Source organism: Sus scrofa, chromosome 1 (genome assembly GCF_054392235.1).
Source record: "Sus scrofa isolate SSC_HxYL_T2T_F1_AM1 chromosome 1, Sscrofa_HxYL_maternal_Yorkshire_Landrace_v2.0, whole genome shotgun sequence".
Lineage (NCBI taxonomy): Eukaryota > Metazoa > Chordata > Mammalia > Artiodactyla > Suidae > Sus > Sus scrofa.
This window is the reverse complement of record NC_139383.1, coordinates 90,165,660-90,190,485: the sequence shown is the minus strand read 5'-3', so window position 1 is coordinate 90,190,485 and position 24,826 is coordinate 90,165,660. Positions and strand designations below refer to the sequence as shown.

Genomic DNA, 24,826 nt, shown 5'->3' with positions numbered 1-24,826 from the left:
TCACTTGCTTTGAACTGGTTTTTATTCGGATAGGATAGTGAATGATAAGCTTTTTTTCTTGACTGGTAACAAGTAGAGTCTTTGAAAAAAAATTTAGGAACCAGATTGATGTCGAATGAGTTGTCCCTTTAGTACTGTTTTCAGAACCAGTTTTCTTTCTTCGTGTGTGTGTGTGTGTGTGTGTGTGTCTTTTCTAGGGCCACATCCACAGCATATGGAGGTTCCCAGGCTAGGGGTGTAATCGGAGCTGTAGCTGCCAGCCTACACCAGAGCCACAGCAACACGGGATCCAAGCCATGTCTGTAACCTACACCATAGCTCAGGGCAATGTCAGATCCTTAATCCACTGAACGAGGCCAGGGATTTAACCGGCAACCTCATGGTTCCCAGTTGTATTCGTTAGCCAGTGAGCCACCACGGGAACTCCCAGAACCAGTTTTCTGTGTCTTTGTGATATGTAGGCACTAGAAAGAAAACTAGTCAAACAGGCTAAAATTACTGTAATGAGAGAACTTAATGTTTTGAAGAATTTGTAAGAAATATATCACAGCAAAGAATTGATACAGGTCTTTAAGTTTTTTATTTTAAGAGTTAATGAAATTAGTTAGCCTTAAGCCATTTTGTTGCTAATCATGTCACACAGCTGTCCTAGAACTTTTCTATTTTAAGTAGTCTCCAGAGTTAATTTTGGCTACCAGGAGAACTGCCCTGATTCAGACAGACTTAGAGTAACCTCCATAGAATAGATCTGTGAGCGCATGTGTGCACGCACACACCCCCCAACCCCCGCGTGCATGTCTTTCCTGGAGAAACCTAGGACCTTGTCGCCCTGTTTCCCTTAGGAAACAGCAGAGACGGTGTTCTGGAAAGTGGGGATGCAGCTTCTTCGAAATGTTCATAATCAAATCGAAATGTTCATAATCAAACCCATAACCACTAGGTGAAAACTATCTGAAATGAAACAAATGTAAATATATAATTTAATCATTGGTGAAAACTGTATGAAACAAATGTAAATTTATATTTTAATCATTTGGGTGAAAACTGTATAACATATTTACAGTTTAATCATTTAAATTGAGATATAAAATTAGAAGTTTAAACCAGCACACTATATGTTAAGAACTAATTCTTCTCATGCTTGTCTCACTCAATACCAGTTCCTTCCTTAGGGTATGCATTGCAAAAGTAGATGTATGTACAGTATAAAAAAATGAGAAAATGTTTTCACATTCAATTTATTTATAATGTAACTCTTAACTAACTTCACTCACACATCTGAGCTACATATTATGAGTTATGGGTACACACCGAGAGAAAGTTTCCTTAATTATAAGGTTGAATAGATGACACCTCTCAAAGGATTTTATGCTGAAGAAATAAAGTAGTGTGTTTAGGAGCATGAGTCCCCACAAAAGACGTTCTATTGTAGCTCACATTCTGCTTCCTATAAATAACTTTTTATAGGTCATTGTTTCCGGTAACATAGTGAACCGTTTTGTTTTGCGAACAGCAAAACAAGACATTATATCAGATCATCAAGGAAAAGATCATCCTAAATGAAACATAGGTGGTATTTGTGGGAACCTAGAGACCAGAACCTCGAAGGCAAAAAGAAGAATGAATGGAGTTCCCGTCGTGGTGCCGTAGTTAACGAATCCGACTAGGAACCATGAGGTTGCGGGTTCGGTCCCTGCCCTTGCTCAGTGGGTTAAAGATCCGGCGTTGCCGTGAGCTGTGGTGTAGGTCGCAGATGTGGTTCGGATCCCCCGTTGCTCTGGCTCTGGTGTAGGCTGGCAGCTACAGCTCCAATTCAACCCCTAGCCTGGGAACCTCCATATGCCGCAGGAATGGCCTAAGAAATGGCAAAAAGACAAAAAAAAAAAAAAAAAAAAAAGAAGAATGAAGATTTTGTAGTGTCTTAATTGGATTTTTGAAAAGATCTTTTCACTCACAGCTTATTACTATGGTTCTCGGGGGATTAAAGTAGGTAGATCTTTGGTTTCCTTACCTAAAGTACCTTAAGAGTACCTGGATCAGTAGAATAAATAGGGTTGAGTGAATCAGTGAGTGGATTAACACTGTGTTAGTAGTGGACCTAATTCCTAACTGCTGCAGGAGAAGTAGCAGCAATCCAGAAAGCTCAGGTGGCTTAGTTCTAGACTCTGAAAGAGATAGAAATGCCTTTGCTTCACTCCCGTAGAGCAAAGTCAAAGCAAGCAACTTTTTTTGAATTGTTCCTGGGAATTTACAAAGGGTCACTCCTTTGTCCTTCCGCCCCTCAGAAGGTGTGACAGCTTTTCTGTTCTTAGCATTACCAGCAGTAACAATTATTGAGCACTTTTATTTCTTTTAGAAGATAAACTGACAAGGGAGGGGAGAGCAGAGGATATGTAAAAGCTAGAATAAGGATGAGTTGGAGGGGGTAGTTGTAACAATAGGGAAAGAGAAGAGTGGAAGAGAAAGAAAAAGGGGCGAGGCCCTGAAGACGCACTGTACCCCAGGCTGAAAACATTCATGTGTTTTAGGCCACCAAGCACTCCCAGATCTTTGCTGCATTATTATTATTATTTTTGTCTTTTTAGGGCCATACCTGCTGCACATGGAGGTTCCCAGGCTAGGGGTCGAATTGGAGCTGCAGCCATAGCAAAGCCAGATCTGAGCTGTGTCTTTGACTTATACCACAGCTCATGGCAACACCAGATTCTTAACCCACTGAACAAGGCCAGGGATCGAACCTGGGTCCTCATGGATGCTAGTCAGATTCATTTCCACTGAGCTATGGCAGGAACTCCTTTGCTGCATTTTAAATTGAACTGTGTGTAATATGAAAGCAGAACCTATGGCTATTAAAATGTAGACTGAGACAGGTCTGGTGTATGAATGGTTAGGATATAGAAATGGCACTGCCACCCTGGAGAAGGCCACATATTCCATGGAAAAGCCTCGTGGAAGAATAACATGGGACTAATTCCAGTAGAGCCTGTCCATGCCAGGACCAGATGTTTGAGTACAGTTAAGTTCAGGTCAAATCAGTGTATTCTTCCTTCCCCACCACAAACCCAATGTATGAAGTAAGTTTGGTTGTCCTACTGTTCAAGAAGTTTTTTAAGAGATAGGGAAGAAATGAACGTCAAAAAGAAAATCTTTAATCCTCATTTATATCTGTGCAGACTCTCACCTTCAGACCCCAAATAAGTGTACTAATTGGCCCCTTTCACTTTTGAAAATTCATCTAATTGCATCTGTTACTTAATTTTTCCTCAAAAATGTCTGATACTTTCCTAAAATACAATGTACTGGAAATACAAGGAATAAGTGCTTTCTCTGTAGAACTTCCTCTTCCTTCTTGTACTTTTAATACAGTTAAAAAGTGCTATATATAAAAAAAAAAAAGTTTTCCATTTTACACTTGTTACCTGCCATCTCAGACAAAATAAATTGGATAAGCTGGGGATCCTTGAAGTTTGTCTAGTCACCTGAGCCAGAAACCCTGTGGCTGAGTTAACTGAAAGGTCCTTGAGCTTTGAACTGAGACTCCTATAGGTTTTTCCATCCAGGGAAAAAAGAAGGATTGAATATGAGCCACAACTACACTTGGCCTAGATTAGAGAAAGACAAAATCTAGGCTGCCTTTCTCTAGGCATCAGTCTCTGTGCAGTGACACAGGAAGGAAAAGCTGGGGACCCCCAAAAAGCCTTTCTCCGTAAGATTTCAAACACAGCTGATCTATCTAGGCTCCTTTGGGTAGAACCTATGGTGGTTCAGATGGGTCTTCTGGGACTGCAAAGAGCCGTGAGCATCTGACCTCAACTGCTCCTCTCTGGCAGCTTGGAGAAAACTGGTCTCAAAAGTGGGTGATCTGAAGAGTGAGAAGCACCTGCCTCAAAAGGAAACCTTCCCTGCAGAAGATGGAGTGTTTGCCTCCATATCTCTCCCCATCAAAACCCACATTCTTGGAGTTCCCGTCGTGGCGCAGTGGTTAACGAATCCGACTAGGAACCATGAGGTTGCGGGTTCGGTCCCTGCCCTTGCTCAGTGGGTTAACGATCCGGCGTTGCCGTGAGCTGTGGTGTAGGTTGCAGACGCGGCTCGGATCCCGCGTTGCTGTGGCTCTGGTGTAGGCCGGTGGCTGCAGCTCTGATTCAACCCCTAGCCTGGGAACCTCCATATGCCGCGGGAGCGGCCCAAGAAATAGCAGCAACAACAACAACAAAAAAAAGACAAAAAGACAAAAGACAAAAAAAAAAAAAAAAAAAAACAAACCCACATTCTTGGAGTTCCTGTCATGGCTCAGTGGTTAACAAACCCAACTGGTATCCATGAGGACGTGGGTTTGATCCCTGGCCTCCATCGGTGGGTTAAGGATCTGGTGTTGCTGTGAGCTGTGGGTTAGGTTGCAGACGTGGCTCGGATCCTGTGTTGCTGTGGCTGTGGTGTAGGCTGGCGGCTACAGCTCCCATTTGACCCCTAGCCTGGGAACTTCCATATGCCGTGGGTACAGCCCTAAAAAGACAAATAAAAAAAACAACCCACATTCTCTATAGACATTAGAGTAAAACTGGGATGCAGATGATGGATGACACAACACGGGGAGGTGGTGGTAGAAGAGTTTTCAGTTTCTCCCCATGGATTTTTTTTTTTTTTCTCTGTGCTGGTTGGCCTATCACACTAACAAGCATGTTTTCCTCTGGGGGTTTCCAGGGGCATGGAAGTGAGCAGGTACCCCTGCCTTTTGCCACCATTTTTCATTTTATGGCGCTTAATACACAGTTCAAAGTCCTTGTCCCACATCACAGCTCGTCACTTTGGGGAGGACTGGGATGGGAATAGGGACTCGAAGGCTATGCGTTTGCAAAACCAACACAAGTGATTTTTCAAGGGTTTGTAATCAGGAAGGAAAATCGCTTCCCCAAAAGCAATAAAAATTACCTCCTTTATTAGGAAATGTTTTGTTTTGTTTTTACTTTTCAAGTTTACTGCTAAAATGTTACTGTTGGTGTTTTAATATTTTGCTGTCTTTCGGCAGCCTTAAAGTTATGTTTAAAATCATTCATCAGAATCTATAAAGCAAACCCAGGGAATATCTGGTAAAACACACAATATCAATCTATGAATAGAGTGCTTATCATATTTTATTGAAATTAAGATTTTGAAGGAAATGGATTCATTAATTAAACATTTGCAAGTGAGACGGAGGAATTCATTTTTCATTAAGTAGCACATTAAAACCAGGCTAAACTGGACTAAGTTGATGCTAGTCTATGTATGCACACAGCACAGTGTCAAGGAGTGTTCAGTGAAGTTATTAAATTGTAGGAAGACATAGTTCATCTGTGGTAGGACACCAGCATGGTTATGTCACAAAGTACAACCTCACTGTTTTGTTTTTTTTAACCAATATAGTATCTTTCTTAAAAATAGCTTTATGCAGTAACAACAAAAGTAAGATTTTTGCTGCTATGTATATCCCACTTCTTGTCTTTAAAGGAACAATTTAAAAATTATTGGCAACAAAATTACCTACTGTATTAGTGGTAATTTCTCATAAAAGAAATTTGTGCCTAAGAACTGAAGGAGTGTGTAATTTATAGACACAGAAGTATGAAGCATCTAATACCACAGCTTATGTCCTATACATTATCCCCTGAATCTCACTGCATACGTAAGCATCTTCTATATACTCCAGTATATTGTCAGTTCCATCCCCCTCCCCAAATAATAAGTTGCACTTGTTGTAAGTGATCTGTGAATAGTGTTTGTTTTTTTTGGGGGGGGCATGCCCACAGCATGTGCAAGTTCCTAGGTCAGGGACTGAACCCATACCTCAGCAGCAACCTGAGCCACTGCAGTGACAATGCTGGATGCTTAATCCACGGAGCCACCAGGGAACTCCTGTGAACAATGTTTTAAGGACAGCTGGACACAAACTTGGTTTTGCTATACCCCAGGAATAGCCAAAATTCGGTTCACTGATGATATTTTGGGTTTTGATAATAAGCCTCTTTTTCTTCAAAATTTGTTGGTCTTCAAGTACCTTCTCTACCTGAAATATGATGTGTCCTGGTCCTCAGTGTTGACCACATGCCTGGATTTTGATGACCTATGGATATGCCTGCCTATATTTTCAGAATTTGGATAGAGTGGAGTTCTCATCGTGGCTCAGCAGTAATGAGCCCTACTAGTATCATGAGGATGTAGGTTTGATCTCTGGCTTCGCTCAGTGGGTCGGGGATCCGGTGTTGCCACGAGCTGTGGTGTAGGTCACAGACACGGCTCAGATCCCGCGTTGCTGTGGCTGTGGTGTAGGATAGCAGCTGCAGCTCAGATTTGACCCTTAGCTTGGGAACGGGTATGACCCTGAAAAGCAAGAAATAAATAAATAAAAGAATTTGGACGGAGTGGATACAATTTTCCTTGAGAGCCATCTCTGTTGAGATAGGTTAAAATGATCATTTTTAATTTCCTTCCCAATCCTGATGGTTAAATGCTTCATATCCAACAGTCAGTAATTCAGAATCTCTTTTCCTGGTTTCCTGGAAGAGAAATAGTTTTAAGAGATTAAGAAATGCCCACCAAGGTCCAACCAGTGGTTCATTCTGATGTTACATCTGCTATGGATGAGATAGGAGGCTTGCCATTTACGATATCTCGTTTGAAAGGCTGGAGATGCCCCCTTGCCCCAAATATTCCTAACTTTACAAGCTTCTAAAAATGTATTCTATCTCTTAAGCCTATTTAGATTCTCAGACTGGATCAATCTCTTTTTTTTTTTTTTTTTTTGTCTTTTTGCCATTTCTTGGGCCGCTCCCACAGCATATGGAGGTTCCCAGGCTAGGGGTCGAATTGGAGCTGTAGCCGTTGGCCTACACCAGAGCCACAGCAACGCGTGGTCTGAGCTGCATCTGCAACCTACACCACAGCTCACGGCAACGCCAGATCCTTAACCCACTGAGAAAGGCGAGGGATCGAACCTGCAACCTCATGGTTTCTAGTCGGATTTGTTAACCACTGAGCCACAATGGATCTCCCGGATCAATCTCTTAAAGCAAAGTCACCTCTTCCCTTCCAACCATTATACCAAGCTGCTCCTTCATCTGAAATGTGGCTTTTTTTTTTTTTTTTTTTTTTTTTTAAAAGCTGCATCCAAGGGATATGGAAGTTCCAGGCCAGGGGTTGAGTTGGAGTTGCAGCTGCTGGCCTACATCACAGCCACAGCAGCACCGGATCCTTTAACGAATTGAGCAAGGCCAGGGATCGAACAAGAATCCTCTTTGGATATTAGCCATGTTTGTTAAGCCATGACGGGAACTCCCTGAAATGTGGTTCTTAATTCCACCTGGTACTTCCAGATTCAGTTGGTGTTCACTTCATCCTAGGTATGCTATTAACATCGAATCCTGTGTCCGGTTGTTATTCTATAACTCAAGTCTGAACTTTTTCTGTCTTATCAATTTTCTTTGTTTCAGGAAGTCAAAATGATACACTTTGATACATGAACTTATGATGAGCATTTTGTGTGATGGCCTCAGTATCCTTCTTGGTTGTGTATTGACTGTAATGACTAGCTTGTTTCTTCTTTCCTTCCTTCCTTCCTTCTTTCCTTCCTTTCTTCCTTCCTCCCTTCCTTTCATCTTTTTAGGGCCACACCTGCAGCATATGGAAGTTCCTAGGCTGGGGGTCGAATCAGAGGTACAACTGCTGGCCTACACCACAGCCACAGCAACGCAGGATCCAAGCCGTGTCTGCAACCTACAACACGGTTCACATCAACACTGGATCCTTAACCCACTGAGTAAAGCCAGAGATCGAACCCACGTCCTCATGGATACTAGGCGGGTTCGTTCCTGCTGAGCCACAATGGGAACTCCTGTAATGACTAGTTTCAATTGGGTTCTTCAAGGTGTTTGATTCCATCTAGCACTGTATACACAGAGACCTCAGGTGACTGAAAACTGACTGATTTATCACTCTTTTTTTTTTTTTTTTTTTTTTTTTTTTGTCTTTTTGCCTTTTCTAGGACCGCTTCCCACGACATACTGAGATTCCCAGGCTAGGGGTCTAATTGAAGCTGTAGCTGCTGGCCTAAACCAGAGCCACAGCAACGCGGGATCCGAGCCACATCTGCAACCTACACCACAACTCATGGCAATGCCGGATCCTTAACCACTGAGTGAGGCCAGGGATCGAACCTGCAACCTCATGGTTCCTAGTCAGATTCGTTAACCACTGAGCCATGACGGGAACTCCTGATTATCACTCTTTTTCACATCAAAGATTAGGTATAATTTTTGAAACTAGGTAATTTTAGAATTGTCCAAGGTATTTTCCCAAAATTATTTTAAAGGCTCTATGTAGGCTGTATTTAACCTGGTTATTAGATAAATTTTTTCCCTTTGTGTAATGAAATTATTCGAGTCAAATAAATTGGTTGAATAGATGAGTATTTTGAACGAGACGTACAGGATGTTGGAAGGAAAAAATTTCTTTGGCCATACCCATGACATGTGGAAGTTCCCAGGCCAGGGACTGAACCCACACCATAACAGTGACCTGAGCCGCTACAGTGACAACACCCTGTCCTTAATCTGCTGAGCCACAGAGAAATTCCATGGAAGGAACATTTATCTGAGGATGAGCTTTTAGAAATTTTTAAAGTTACTTATTGTTCACAAATTATGTTTCTCCTACATATTTTTTGCTTTGGTTGATTTTTTGAAATAAAGACATTTAATACAAATATATACATATATACACATAATTACTCAGTTCCAAGAATATAAATTATTATGAAAATATCAATCCTTTTGATATGCAGTTGATAAATTGTATGTATATTTTTACAAGAAAAGTTCAGGAATATTATAAAATATTTGCATTGTTTCTAATATTTTATTGTTTTATGTATGTATTTTGGTCAATGGCTGCTCTATCCATTTTGTACCAGGAAATGCTTTTTTTCCTCCTCTTAAAATACTAAATTAAAAAGCCTGGTGAATAAAGGAAAAGTGCTTTTCCTTATCTCTGTTTAAAATGAGTCAGGCCCAGAAATAGTTGTAATTTCCTCTGAAATTCAAACTCAGTAATTAAAACCAACCTATAAAAATATGGCTTTTGTGAGGGTCATTGTACAACTATAAATGTAATAAAATTGAGTTAAAAAATAAAAATAAAATAAAAATATGGTTTTATCTCTTCAAATTCAGTAATTAAAGCCAAAATATAAAAATTTGATTTTACCTTGTTATTTTGCTGATGATAGAACTTTTTAACACTAGTTTCATGCACTTCATTTTTAGATTGATCTGGTGACCTACAAAAGAAAGCAAAAATAAGATATTCTGTTTCCTGAGATTCTACTATTTAAATTTTTTAAATTAGTATGACTAGTGAAAATAAGGTAATTTTTGCAGATGCCTTCATTTAAAGTTGGAGGAAATATACTTTCTGCATCCCCTGAGTTTTGCCTTCCAGTTGCTGATTGTTCCAAGGGCAATGGTCTCAGAAGGATTGAACAAAGCTCATGGGAAAGACAAGTGCTAAATTAATCTTGCAAGAGCGGAGTTATTTTTAAAGTCAAATTCTGAGCTGTGATTGCTGAAAAACAACTCTGTAATAACAGTTTGTTCATACAATTTAAAAATAATGTTTATTTTAAAATTTGATGTAATTCCAGATTTTTCTAGATACATATTGTATAATTTCTCATGATACTCTTATACAGATTTTGCACCTTACTTTTCCCCTCTTTATAATATAGGTATAATACTTCTGAGATTTTTTTTTTTGTTTTGTTTAGGGCCACACCCATGGCATATGGAGGTTCCCAGGCTAGGGGTTGAATTGAAGCTACAGCTGCCGGCCTACACCACAGCCATAGCAACGTGGGATCCAAGTCATGTCTGTGACCCACACCACAGCTTATGGCAACGCTGGATCCTTAACCCACTGCGCAAGGTCAGGGATCAAACCCCCATCCTCATGGATGCTGGTTGGGTTCATTACTACTGAGCCACAGTGGGAACTCTCCTATGAAATATTTTTTGCTATATTCCTTATCTGAAGCTCTTTTCTTTCAACATTCTGTCGATGCTAATTTCAGGTAAAGGGAGAAGGAAGCTATCATTGCAGGAAGAAAAGAAATGCTGTCCTGGTCCTGGTTCTTGATGGGAAGCAGGTGGAAGACTGAGCAGAGAGATGTGGTTTGAGGAGGTTGAGTAGCAAGTTCTTCTTTGCTCCCACCACCAGCTGAGATATCATTTTTGGTTCCTGCTTGCCCTGGCTGGGCAGACTGGAGGCTCTGAGAATATCGGGGGTCAGGACTCAGAGACCACAGGTGAGGGGACTAAGGGAACAGGAGCTTTTAAAGGATCTTGTGAGACAGAGAGAGACACCCTGCTCTGCTATACATCCCGATACCACCTTGGAGAAGGGAGGAGAATGGTAGAGGGTCTTTGAGTACTTCCCGCCATGGCGCAGGGAAAACAAATCCGACTAGGAACCATGAGGTTGCAGGTTCAATCCCTGGCCTTGCTCAGTGGGTTAAGGATCTGGCATTGCCGTGAGCTGTGGTGTAGGTTGCATTCTCGGCTCGGATCTGGCGTTGCTGTGGCTCTGGCGTAGGCCATCGGCTACAGCTCCGATTAGACTCCTGGCCTGGGAACCTCCATATGTCGAGGGAATGGCCCTAGAAAAGGCAAAACAAAACAAACAAAATGATCACCGTGATAAGGGGTCTATGATAAGTCTGGCTATGAGAGGTAACCAAACATGGTATTAACTCTATTCCCCACACTGCATATTTCATAGCTGTGGCTTATTTATTTTGCATCTGAATGTTTGTACCTCTTAATCTCCTTCACCTATTTCTCTCCTCTCCCAGCTCCCTCCCCTCTAACAACCACCTATTTGTTCTCTGTATCTATTTTGTTATGTGTGTTCATTTGTTTTGTTTTTTTATATGCCATGTGTAAATGAAATCATTTTCATCTTTGTCTGAATTATTTCACTTAGCATAATACCTTCCAAGTCCATCCATGTGATTGCAAATGGCAAAATTTCATTCTTTTTAATGTCTGAATAATATTCTATTATATATTCCACTATATATTCCTATATAGTATATAATGAAGAAAATGTTACATATATGTATATATCTATACCTATATATATAGATATCTCAGATATTGTTTATCCATTCAGCTATTGATGGGCGTTTAGGTTACTTTCATGTCTTGGCTATTGTAAATAATGCTGCAATGAACACTGGAGTGCATTTATCTTTTCTAATTAGTGTTTTCACTTTTTTAAGATAAATACCCAAGAGTGGGTGAAATGATAGTTTTATTTTAAATTTTTTTGCAGAACCTCCATAATCTTTTCCATAGTAGTTGCACCAGTTTACATTCCTAACAAGACTGCATGACAGTACTTTTTTCTCCATATCCTTGTCAACACATGCTACTTATTGTCTTTTTTTTTTTTGGCTGCACTTCTGGCATGTGGAAGTTTCTAGGGATTGAACCCGAGCCACAGCAGCAACAGGGGCCACTGCAGTGACAATGCCTTAACCTACTGCACCACAAAGGAACTCCATTATCTGTTGTCTTTTTGATATAGCCATTCTGACAGGTGTGAGGTAATATCTCACTGTGGTTTGGATTAGCATTTTCCTGATGGAATTAAGTATCTTTTCATGTTTCTGTTGAGCAGGTGTATGTCTTTGGAAATATGTCTATTCAGATCCTCTGCCCAATTTTCAATTGAGTTGTTTGTTGTTTTGATATCAAGTTGTATGAGTTCTTCGTATATTTGGATACTTATCGGATCCATCATTTGCAAATGTCATTTCCTATTCAGTAGGTGGCTTTTCATTTTGTTGGTAGTTTCCTTTGCTGTGCAAAAAGCTTTTTAATTTGATGTAGTCTTAATTATTTATTTTGGCTTTTGTTTCCCTTGCCTGAGGAGACATATCCAAAACAATATTACTAAGACCAGTGTCAAAGAGGGTACTGTCTATGTTTTCTTATAGAACTTTTGTGGTTTCAGGTCTTACATTTAAGTCGTTAATGCAGTTTTAATTTATTTTTCTGCATAGTGTGTGTGAGTTGTCCAGTTTGATTTTTTTTTTTTGCATGTAATGTCCAGTTTTCCAAACACCACTTATTGAAGAGCTATCTTTTCCTATTGTATATTCTTGCCTCTTTTGTTGTAGATTAAATTTCCCATTTAAGTGTTAGTACATTTCCGGGCTTTCTATTCTGTTCCATTGATTTATGGGTCTGTTTTTATGCCAAAATCATACCATTTTGATCACTGTAGCTCTGTGGTTTAATTTGAAATCAAGGTGCCCAATACTTTGTTCTTCTTTCTCAAGATTGTTTTAGCTGTTCAGGAACTTTTGTGCTTCCGTACACACTTTAGAATTACTCATTCTAACACAACCTAGAATAGATTTACAAGGAGATCCTGCTGAATAGCATTGAGAACTATGTCTAGATACTCATGTTGCAACAGAAGAAAGGGTGGGGGAAAAAACTGTAACTGCAATGTATATATCTAAGGATAACCTGACCCCCTTGCTGTACAGTGGGAAAATAAAAAAAAAAAAAAAAGAATTACTCATTCTAGTTTTAGGAAAAAATACTACTGGTGTTTTATTTTATTTATTTATTTTTCACTATCTTCTCTAGCTGGGTTTTTTTTATTTATGTATTATTTTTTAAAAGTACTCAATCAATTTTATTACATTTATAGTTGTACAATTATCAACACAACCAAATTTTATAGCATTTCCATCCCATACCCTTAGTGCACCTCCCAACCACCCAACCTTGTATCCATTTGGATACCAGAAGTTTTTCAAAGTCTGTGAGTCTGTAACTGTTTTACAAAGAAGTTCATTGTGTCTTTTTTTTTATATTTCACATGTAAGTGATAGCATTTGATATTGGCGTCTCATTGTATGACTGACTTCACTTAGCATGATAATTTCTAGGTCTATCCATATTGCTGCAAATACCGTTATTTCTTTCTTTTTAATGGCCGAGTAATATTCCATTGTGTATATGTACCACATCTTCTTGATCCACTCCTCTGTTGATGGACATTTAGGTTGTTTACATGTCTTGGCCATTGCATATAGTGCTGCAATGAATATGTGTACATGTGTCTTTTCTAGCCATGGTTTTCTCTGCATAGATGCCCAGGAGTGAGATTACTGGATCAAATACTTTTAGTTTTTTTAGGAATCGCCAAACTGTTTTCCACAGTGGTTGCACCACTTCACATTTCCATCAACAGTGTAATAAGATTCCTTTTTCTCCACACCCTCTCCAGCACTTATTGTTTGTACACTTTTTGATGATGGCTATTCTGGCTGGTATAAGGTGGTACCTTATAAAGGTTTTGATTTGAATTTCTCTAATGGTGATGTTGAACACCTTTTCATGTGTTTTTTTGGCCATCCGTATGTCTTCTTTGGAGAACTGTCTGTTGAGATCTTCTGCCCATTTTTTTGATGCGGTTGTTTGTTTTTTTGGTATTGAGCTGCAGAAGGTATTTATAAATTTTGGAGATGAATCCTTTGTCAGTCGTTTCATTTGCAAAGATTTTCTCCCATTCTGTGGGTTGTCTTTTTGTTTTGTTTAGGGTTTCCTTTGCTGTTCAGAAACTTTTAAGTTTCATTAGGTTCCTTTTGTTTATTTTTGTTTTTATTGTCATTACACTAGGAGGTGGATCAGAGAAGACGCTGCTGTCATTTGTGTCAGAGAGTGTTTGGCCTATGTTGTCCTCTATGAGTTTTATAGTATCAGGTCTTATATCTAGGTCTTTAATCCATTTTGATTTTATTTTTGTGTATGGTGTTAGGGAGTGTTCTAATTTCATTCTTTTCCATGTGGATGTCCAGTTTTCCCAGCACCACTTGTTGAAGGGGCTGTCCTTTCTCCATTATATATTCTTGCCTCCTTTGTCATAGATTAGTTGACTGTAGGTGCATGGGTTTAATTCTGGACTTTCTATCCTGTTCCACTGATCTATATGTCTGTCTTTGTGGCAGTACCATATGGTTTCGATGATTGTTGCTTTGTAGTATAGTTTGAAGTCTGGGATCCTGATTCCTCCAGCTCCATTTTTCTTTTTCAGGATGTCTTTAGCTAGTCTGGGTTTTTTTTGTGTGTGTGTGTGTGTGTGTGCTTCCAAATAAACTTTAAAATATTTTGTTCAAGTTCTGTGAAAAATGTGCTTGGTAATTTGATAGGGATTGCATTGAATCTGTAGATTGCCTTGGGTAGTATGGCTGTTTTAGTGATATTAATCCTTTTAATCCATGAACAAAGGATATCTCTCAATCTGTTTGTGTTGTCTTCAATTTCTTTCATCAGTGTTTTATAGTTTTCCCAGTACAGGTCTTTGACTACCTTAGTTAAATTTATTCCTAGGCTTTTTTTTTGGATACAATTCCTTTCTCTCTCCCTTTATTCTAAATGATAATCTTGCTGGGTAGCGTATTCTATTTTGCAGGGTTTTCCTTTTCAGCACTTTGAATATATCATGCACCTGCAAAGTTTCTCCAGAGAAATCTTCAGCTAGCCTGATTAGGATTCTCTTGTATATGACTCTTTGTTTTTTCTTGCTGTTTTTAGAATTCTCTCTTTATTTTTAACTTTTTCCACTTTGCTTATGATGTCTTGGTGTGGAGCTGTTTGGGACCCTCTGTGATTCCTGTACCTGGATGTCTGTTTACTTGTTTGGGACCCTCTGTGCTTCCTGTACCTGGATGTCTGTTTACTTCTCAGATTTGGAAAGCTTTCAGCCACAATAATTTCTCTCTTCTGGGGCCCCTAAAATGTGAATGATATTATTTTTTTTTTGCTTTTTTTTAGGGCTGCACTTGTGGCATATAGATGTTCCCAGGCTAGGGGTTGAATTGGAGCTGTAGGCTGACTTATGCCACAGCCCCAGTGACACAGGATCTGAGCTGTGTCTGTGACCTACACCATAGCTCATGGCAATGCTGGATCCTTAACCCAATGATCCATGCCAGGGATCCAACCTGCATCCTCAGGGATATTAGTCAGATTCGTTTACACTAAGCCATCCACAATGGGAACTCCTGAATGGTGGTGTTCTTAATGTTATCCTATAAATTTCTTAAATTGCTTTCATTTCTGATTTGGTGATTTCCATTAGTCTAGCTTATAAATCACTTCTCCATTCTTCTGTATCTCTTAGTCATTCCTTCTAGAATGTTTTTTTATTTTAGTTATTGCATTCTTCATTTATTTTTCTTTTCTTCTTTTTTAAGGATTGAAGCTGCAGCATATGGAAGTTCCTAACCTAGGGGTTGTATGTGAGCTGCAGCTGCTGACCTATGCCACAGCCATAGCAATGTGGGATCCAAGCCATGTCTGTGACCTACACCATAGCTCACAGCAAGACCAATTCTTTAACCCACTAAGTAAGGCCAGGGATTGAACCCACATCCTCATAGATATTATTTGGGTTCTTAACCTCTGAGCCACAACTGGAACTCTGAAATCTTCATTTTTGCTGGAGTCTTTAAAATATTTTCCAGTTCCTTGTTAAAATTCTCACTGTGTTCATCTATGCTTTCTCTAATTAACTGAACATTTTTATTACCAAACTTTTAAATTCTTTATCTGGTACCTTGTTTGTTTCTGTTTCATTATTTATTTTTTTCAGGGTTTTCCTCTTGCTCTTTCACTTAAAAACAGTTCCTTTGCCTTTTCATTTTACTTAGATTTCTATACCTCTATGAATTTAGGTGGAACCTATTGGAGTCTGGAAGGGGTGTTCTTATGTGGGGACATCCCTAAGCAGTCTGTCTATGCCCAATGCCTTTGGTGGGAGAGCTGGATTTGATGTGGATACAAGTCACATCCTTCCTAGGGGTGTGCTGGCAACTATCACCTTGGGGGAGGCTGGGGTATGTGGCCACAGATAGAGCTGCTAGAGCTGGAGCCACGTGTGAGGTGACCTCTGCTTTGCTCAGTGGCCTTCACTGCCCTATGGAGATGGGATCGAATCCCAAGCTGCTGGAGCAGAAGCACTTAGGGCTTGCCTGAGCTGGCTCTGGTCCTGTTCAGTGTATTTCCCCTTGCCCCACACTCTGGCCCTTGCCCTAGAAGGGTGTGTGCTAAAGCCAGGGTGGCCTCGGGGGGTGCTCTTGGTTCATGTTAGCTGCAGACAGAGGTCTGGACTATTTCTGATGTGCTGCCTGTGCAGCGGCCTATTGTTGTTTCTCTCACTCTGCTTGGATGCAGCCTGTGGTCCAAATCCCCCTTGTCCCTTACAGCTGATCACTGCCCCCAGCCCCTGCCTCCCTGTCCTGTTGTGGAACCACACAGTATGGTAGGCAGGGCCTACATGGACTCTCAGTATGTACTGAGGTTTGTGCTGTCACGGCCTGGCCAACATCAGAGTTCTAGGTTCTTCTGATGCACTGCTTGAGTGCGTGCTAACAAGGGCTACTGCCACCCCACCCCAACAAGGCCCTGCCCCAGGTCTGGGTCTCCTCAGCCTCCCATGACTGAATCTTCTCCCTGGATGTGGCTGCCCCAGACCTAGTGATGTGCTGTGCTATGGAGTCAGTGGGGCTGGAGCATTGGCTCAGCTTGGGCTGGGATGCAAACTGAAGCAGTTGCAGGAACCCCAGCAGCTTCTAAAGCAGAACTTGCTCCACTCTCTCAGTCCTGTTTGGGGCCAAGCCAGAGCTCGTGTTATCTTCATAGTGGAGTCCAGGCTTCCTACCACCCTCCCGTTAGTTCCAGCTGTCCTCCAACCAGACAAGGACACTCATCTCCCCTGCATAGGACCCTAGGACTGGGACAGTCAACCTGTGGCTCTCACTGCTCACTTTGGGTAGCTTTACTTTTTCTCCCAGTACCCTTCCAGGGGCACAGGTCACAATCTGATCACCTTTCTTCCCTTCCTACTTGATTATGTGTAGATCTTTCTTCCTTACAGCTTTGGTGGTATAGGCATCTTCCTGCCAGTTTCCACTTAGTTTTCAGTGAGAATTGCTCCACATGTGCATGCATCTTTGATGTGTTTGTGGTCCCTCCTACTCCACCACCCTGATTGATCTTGTAAAGTATTTATTATTATTATTATTATTTTTTGTGTCTTTTTGCCTTTTCTAGGGCTGCTCCCACAGCATATGGAGGTTCCCAGGCTAGGGGTCCAATAGGAGCTATAGCCACTGGCCCACGCCAGAGCCACAGCAATGGAGGATCCGAGCCACGTCTGCAAACTTCACCATAGCTCATGGCAACGCTGGGTCCTCAACCCACTGAGCAAGGCCAGGGATCAAACCTGCAACCTCATGGTTCCTAGGCAGACTCGTTAACCACTATGCCATAACGGGAACTCTGACGTAAAGTAATTATTGGTAGGTATGTACATACTGCCATTTTGTCCACTATTTTTTTGTTTTTTGGTAGTTCTTGTTTTTTTCTTCTTTTGCTCTCATCCCTTGTGATTTGATGATTATCTTTAGTGTTACATTTGGATTTTTTTCTCTTTTACATGTATTTATTATAGATTTTTGGTTTATCGTTACCATGAAACATCATGTATGTATAAAATACGCAAGTAAATATTATTTATACAAAATCATATATAAAATAACTATACATATCATTATTTTAAGTTCCTCACTTCTTAAATTCATACACGTTTTAACAACCCAGCATTTTCATTCCCCTACTTCATGTTTACTGTTTTTGACGTCATATTTTACATGTTTTTGTTTCATGTATTCCTAAACCACTTACTATGGATGTGATTTTAATACTTTCGTCTTTTAACCTTCCTATTAGCTTTATATGTGGTCAATTTGCTTCTTTTACTGTATATTTGCCTTTATAATGAGATCGTTTTCATAATTTTTATATTTCTAGTTGTAGCCTTTTCTTTTCTGCTTGGAGAACTCCTTTTAACATTTCTTGTAAAGCTGGTTTGGTGGTTATAAACTCTTAGCTTTTACTTGTCTGTGATGCTTTTGATCTTTCCATCTGAATGAAATGAAATATGAATGAAAACTTTGCTGGGTACTCTTGGTTGTAGGTTTTCTCCTTTTCATCACTTTAAATATATCATGACACTCCCATCTGGCCTGTAGAGTTTCTGTTGAAAAGTCAGCTGATAGCTTAATGGGAGCTCCCTTGTACAGAACTTGTTGCTTTTCTCTTGTTACTTTTAATATTCTCTCATTTTCTCTTTTATTTTTACCATTTTAACTACAATTTGTCTTGTGGTTCATTGGGGATTGATCCTGTTTGCGAATCTATGCTTCCTAGACCTGGGTGTCTGTTTTCTCTCTCAGATTAGGGAAGTTTTCAGTTATTATGTTTTCAAATATGTCCTCTGTCCCTTTATCTCTCTTCTCCTTCTGGATCCACTATAAAGTGAATGTTAATATGCTTGATGTTGTCTCATAGGTCTCTTAACTTGTTCTCATTTCTTTCTAATCTTTTTTCTCTTCAGCTACAATGATTTCCACTACTCTGTCTTCCAGCTCACTGATCTGTTCCTCTTTATCATCTAATCTACTATTGATTCTTTCTAGAGGAGTTTTAATTTCAGTTATTGTATCTTTCATCTCTGTTTTTTTCCTCTTTATATTTTCTAACTCTGTTAAAAAAACTTCTAACTTCTCGCTTTGTTTATCCAATCTTCTCCCAATTCTTTGAATATCTTTGTCTTTAATGGGTAAATTGCTTATCTCCACTTCACTTAATTCTTTGGGATTTTATCTCGTTCCTTCATTTGGAACACATTCATTTTGACTCATTTTGCATAATTGCTATTTTTATTTCTAGGTATCTGATAGATTGGTTAAATTTCTTAATCTTAGGGAAGTAGCTTTTGTAGGAGACATCCATGCATTCAAGCAGCACACGCCCTTCTCGTCACCAGAGCTGAATGCTCTGGAGGTATCCCCTGTGTGGGCTACATGGGTCCTTCTGTTATGGTGGGATGACTACTATGGATAGTTTGGTAGTTGTGCCTGGGCCCCAATCCATTTGGTTTCCATGCTCTGCCTTGTGTAGAGGCTGCCATCCACCAGTGGATGGGAGCAGGTCACTAGGTGGCTGGCTGCAGGGCTCTGGTGGGTTCCAAGACTAATGCTGGCTCACTGGTGAGTGAAGCCTGGTACTAGGGTGGGTCATTATAGAGCCAGGGGTCCAGGATCTAGTGTTGGCCTGCTGGTAGCAAGGCCAGTTCCTAACAAGGTTGGCCTGGAGGTCTGGGGTGTTCCAAAGCTGGTGTTGGCCCATTCTTGAATGGGGCTGGATCCTGGGTCTCCAAGGTGAATGAGCTGACTAAAGGTTCCAAGGTTCTTGGGGCTGGTGTCAGCTTGCTGGTGTGGGTGGGCCTATGGCCCAGAGAGGTCTTGGGACTGGTGCCTGCCCACTGGTGGGTGGATTCAGGTCCCAGGTCTCCAACTGCTGGGCTCTGGGGCAGGGGGTGGTGCTTGGAGTTGGTGTTAGCCCACGGGTAGGTAGAGGTGTGTCTTGGGGTCTCAGGGTGGTTGTGGACTCAGGGGTCTTAAGGCAGCCAGCCAGGTGGTAGGTGTGTCTGTGTACCCACCTGACTGGTTGTTTGGCTTGGGCTCAGGTGTCCCAGCGCTAATGCTGACAGACTGGTAGATGGGGTCAGGTCCCAGCACTAATAGTCTAGAAAGAAGACTCAAAAATGGCACTTGGCAGCACCCATGTCCTTGTAATACGAGTTTCTCAAAGTGGCCACCGCTGATGACTGTGTCCCCAGAGTGAGCTCCAGTTTCCTCAGGCCTCTCCAGGAGGGTCTCCAACATTGGCAAGTAGGTCCGACTGAGGCTCCTTCCAAACTGCCTCCTCTTCTCTGGGTTCCAGAGCATGTGAGATTTTCTGTGCACCCTTTAAGTGTGGAGTCTCCATATCCCACAGCCCTCTGGCTGGACTGAAAGTAAGATCTCCTGGGACTTCAAGTCCAAATGTTCCGAGGGCTCATCTTCTCAGTAGAGGACCCCACCCCCCCAATACCAGGAAGCTCCATATGGGGCTCAGACCCCTTGCCCCTTGTGGAGAATCTCTGCAATTGGGAGATCATCCAACATAAGGTCTGGGTCTTGACTGTACTGTGTCTCTGCCCCTCCTACATGTCTCATTGTGGTTCCTTCTTTATATCTTCAGTAGTATGAGATCTTTTTCACTAGGTTCCATTCTTTCTAATCAACAATTGCTCTGTAAATACTTGTAATTTTGATGCCTGTAACAGCAGGTGAGCTCGGGGTCTTCCTATTTGGCCATTTTGACCCTCCAAAGCCAAGCAATCATCTTAATAAATATTTAAATCTGTGGTTAAGTCTTTTTTAGTTTGCCATCTGATCCTAATACCAGTACATTGTCAGAGTCACATAAATTCTGGCATCCTGTGATGAGCAGTGACTGTCAGGAGTGGGAGCAGGTGTCAGAGTCACATAAATGCTGTCGTCCTGTGATGAGCAGAGACATAAATACTGGTATCCTGTGATGAGCAGTGACTGTCAGGAGTGGGAGCAGGTGATGTGGGGTCCAGGAGAGATGTGCAGGGTGCCACTGGGTGCAGGTTTCTCTCCAGTGAGAGTCTGTCTGAAGCAGCTTGTGGTACCAGTGGGGTTCCTCCTCACAGGAGGACATCAGGGCTTAATATGTCACATTTAAAGGGGAATCTTTGGAGTTCCCTGGTGGCCTAGTGGTTGTTGGTAATCTTAATCATCCTCCTTCTTGAGTCAGAAAGACCACGTTAATTCTGGGTTGTCATAAGAGAGGTCAAGAGAGCAAAGCCCAAAGTGACGTTAATGGTTCAGGAGCCTGTGTTGTCTCTGCCATGGCTTGGGTCACTGCTGTTGCTCCCTGACCCGAGTACTTCCACATGCTGTGAGTGCAGACAAAATAAAAATAAAAGGGACTTTAATCAAGAAGTTGGAAAGAGCAGCATTGGGGAGATGTGGGGGATTCCTCTCTTCTCCCCACAAAGAAATTGAATTTCTATCCTTCCTTCTCTCCTTTCTTCCTGTGTTCCTTCTTCCCCCTCCTTTCTCTCTCCCTCCCTTCCTATCACCCAGGATCTGCTGGTAACTAGCACTCGGATGCTCAAACATGTCTGGTGAGTTTGAAAGGGTGCACAGGGGACCTCATGCCTGTGTGTCAGTATTGTCCCCCAGGCAGGCCAGGTCAAGAGAGTAGATACAGCAAACCTTCCTAGAGCTGTTCACTTCCAGACCACCTTATGCTTGGCTCTGCTGATCTCACTTATGAAAACCTGGTGTCAAAGTGGTCTTTCTTACTCAAGAAAGAGGATGATTAAAATTACAAATTGCCTAGCCATCTGAAACAGGAAATAGGGTTAAAATAAAAACAATTCATTATTCATAAAAGCCACATGCAACCCCCTTCTCCTTTTTCATTGATCTTTCTTCCTCTCCTCCCCCCCTTTCTTTTAAATTACATAAGAGAGACATGAACATATTATCATTATTAAAAAATTTGGACCCCAAATCCACTCCTTTCCACTGTTAACTGGTATCATCATTAAATGTACCCATTATTCCACATATTTTCCATGGTTTTACTTACATATTAGATTGAACCACACCAAATTGCCAATATTTGGTGATTTCTAACTGACAAAATGACAATTCCATATGGTTGAACCTAATGTAAGTACATATTTTTGTTACTGATATAACATGAACTAGATCTATTATCCTAAAATTTATTTTTTTTAATTTTTATTTTAAGAAAATATTTTATGGCTGCACCCATGGCATATGGAAGTTCCTGGGCCAGGGACTGAATCTGAGCTTCAGGTGAGACCCACACTGCAGCTCTGGCAATGCCAGATCCTTTAACTCACTGTGCGGGGCTGGGGATTGAACCTGCACCTCTGCAGTGACCTGAGCCACTGCAGTTGGATTCTTAAGCCTTTTTTTGGGGGTTGTGATGGGTGGTGCTGCACTAGCAGCATATGGAAGTTCCTAGGCCAGGGGTCGAATTGGAGCTGCAGGCACCGGCCTCCACCACAGACATAGCAATGTGGGATCTGAGCCATGTCTATGATCTATACCACAGCTCACAGCAACCCCGGATCCCTAACCCACTGAGCAAGGCCAGGGATTGAACCTGCATCCTCATGGATACTAGTCGGTTTTGTTACTCCTGATCAACAATGGAATCTCCCATGGAATTTCCTTTTCTTATTTAATGAAATATTCTGTCCTCCACCACACGCCCCCTCCCATAGCATCTCTGGTAGACTATATTACTGTTTTTAACCGCTGTGTTCCACAGTGAATAATACGGCACACTATGGATTTCTCTTTTCCTCTAAAGTTGGGCTGTGCAATTATTTCATGGTTCAAAGCAATGATGCTATGAATGTGGCAAAGTGCAATAATTTTTGTAGGGATATTTGTCTAAAAGTAGAGTATCTGATTCAAATTTAAAATTTTATAGCTATTGACAAATTTCTCTTGAAAAAAATGTTTTTTGGAATTCCTGTTGTGGCTCAGCGGAAACGAATCGGACTAGCATCTGCGAGGACACAGGTTTGATCCCTGGCCTCACTCAGTGGGTTAAGGATCCATTTTTGCCGTAAGTTGTGGTGTAGGTTGCAGATGTGGCTCAGATCTCATGTTGCTGTGGATGTGGCTTAGGCTGGCAGCAATAGGTCCTGATTTGATCCCTGGCCTAGGAACCTCCATGTGCTATGGGTGCGGCCCTAAAAAAAAAAAAAAAAAAAAAAAAAAGTTTTCCAGTTTATACATTCACAGTCACAAGCAATGCTTGGTAGAACTAGTTTTCCCTGATATTACCCACAGTGGATGTTATCAATCTTCTTTTGCCAAACTCATGAGTAACAAATGACATGTTGTTATTGTTCTTAGGTTTCCCTAATTACAGTGAAATTGACCATCTTCTGTTTCCCATGGGTCATTTGGATTTCTTCTATGATTTGTATCTTTGTATTATTTGCTCTTTTTTTTTCTTTTCTTGCAGTATATGGAAGTTCCCAGGCAAGGGATCAAATCCAGAATTGCCAAGAGCTGTGGTGTATGTCCTAGACACGGCTCTCATCTGACGTTGCTATGGCGGTGGTGTAGGCCTGCAACTACAGCTCCAGTTTGACCCGTAGCCTGGGAACTTCCATATGCAACAGGGGCTCCCCTAAAAAAATATATAAATGTTTGTTAAAATACATTCCCTGACATATAAGGCATTGCTGGGGCCTATATATGTTCTACTGATCTATTGTCTAGGTCTGTATCTATCTTAGTGCTTTAAGTATTATTATTTTGTGTATTTCTACCTTATAGAGAAATCTCCCCATCAATGCACTTCAAGACTTTCTCTTGTCCATTTTTATCTCCAGGGGAACTTTATGGAATGTCAAAATCCATAAAGAATCCAGTCAGGATTTTAAGTTGGAGGAAAATGGACAGCATCAGCACAATCCTCCATGACCTGAATAGATATTCTGTGTTCTGTGTTCTTTGTAGAGATGCTTTATAAATGCAATTCCTATCCCCCTTGCAGTCACTCAACAGGGGGCTTGATTAGTCTCATTATTCAATGAAAAACTGCAAGTTCAGAGAAGTTAGGAAATTGTTCTAAAGTCACTTGATCAGTAAACAGCTAAGCCAACTTTTTTTTTTTTTTTTTTTTTTTGCTTTTTAGGGCTGCACCCAAGGCATATGGAAGTTCCCAGGTTAGAAAACTAATTGGAGCTACAGCTTCCGGCCTACACCACAGCCACAGCAATGCCAGATCCAAGCTCCATTTGCAACCTACACCACAGCTCATGGCAACGCTGGATCCTTAACCCACTGAGTGAGGCCAGGGATTGAACCCGCAACCTCATGGTTCCTAGTTGGATTTGTTTCTGCTGTGCCACGATGGAACTCCCTAAACCAACATTTTAATCACAATTTGACTCCAGAATATTGCTTCTTAAGCACTCTTGGATCATGGTCTTTAAAATGTTAATGCCTTAAAGGAAGAGGGTATATTTCATTAAGAAAAGGGCTAAGTCTCTCTGGTTTCATTTTAACCGTGGAAGCAGATGGCCATGAGTCCTCCTGGTGGGAAATTAGGGGCCGTGGCACTCATGAGTAATGAGGCAGTGAAAAACCAGGGTGATCTAATAAAGACTGGGTGTGCTGAGGAAACACGAGGGTGTGTGCAACTGGAGGCCTAGGACTGGAGCGGGCAGGACAGGCTGGAGAGAAGCCTTCTGAGGGCAGAGGCCGCAGGCAGACCTCGTCTGGGTGTCACAGAACCTGGAGAAGAATTAGAACCCTCTAGCATCCCTGATTGTTCGTGAGGCCACCTAGGCCTGAAAGTCTGGTTCCTGAAGAGAAGGCCAAATATATCTCAGATCCTTTTCCTCCTACTTCATTTTATTTTTTTGTCTTTTTAGCAAGGCACCAATGGCATATGAAGGTTCCCAGTCTAGATGTTGAATCGGAGCTGCAGCTGCCAGCCTACACCACAGCCACAGCAATGCCAGATCCGAACCGTGTCTGTGACCTACACCAAAGCTCATGGCAACACCAGATCCTTAACCCACTGAGCAAGGCCAAGGATCGAACCTGCATCCTCATGGATACTAGTCAGACTCGTTTCTGCTCAGCCACACTGGGAAATCCTTCAGAAACTCTTATTTGGGAGATTTTGGTGCTCACTGAAGTTTGAGCACCAAGGGTTTAGAGGACTGTATGGATTCATCTGGCTGATATTGCAGAAGCATGAGTAATGAATTCTTGGGTCTGTCTGTC

At 41.3% G+C, this 24,826-nt stretch overlaps 1 protein-coding gene across 6 annotated transcripts in view; it reads right to left on the bottom strand.

Moving 5' to 3' along the window:
* Positions 1–5,117: 5,117 nt before the first annotated feature.
* Positions 5,118–24,826, bottom strand: part of IMPG1 (interphotoreceptor matrix proteoglycan 1) — a 151,897-nt gene continuing 132,188 nt past the window's right edge. For 5 of the 6 annotated variants that reach the window (XM_021092283.2, XM_084964695.1, XM_084964698.1 and 2 more), the window contains 2 exons: positions 9,241–9,313; positions 5,118–6,536 (listed from right to left, as the gene is read on the bottom strand). In XM_021092283.2, the coding sequence (XP_020947942.1) occupies positions 6,459–6,536; positions 9,241–9,313 (151 nt within the window). In that variant the 3' untranslated portion in view covers positions 5,118–6,458. The remainder of the gene's footprint in view (positions 6,537–9,240; positions 9,314–24,826) is intronic. The other variant, XM_084964689.1, reaches the window with a different exon arrangement.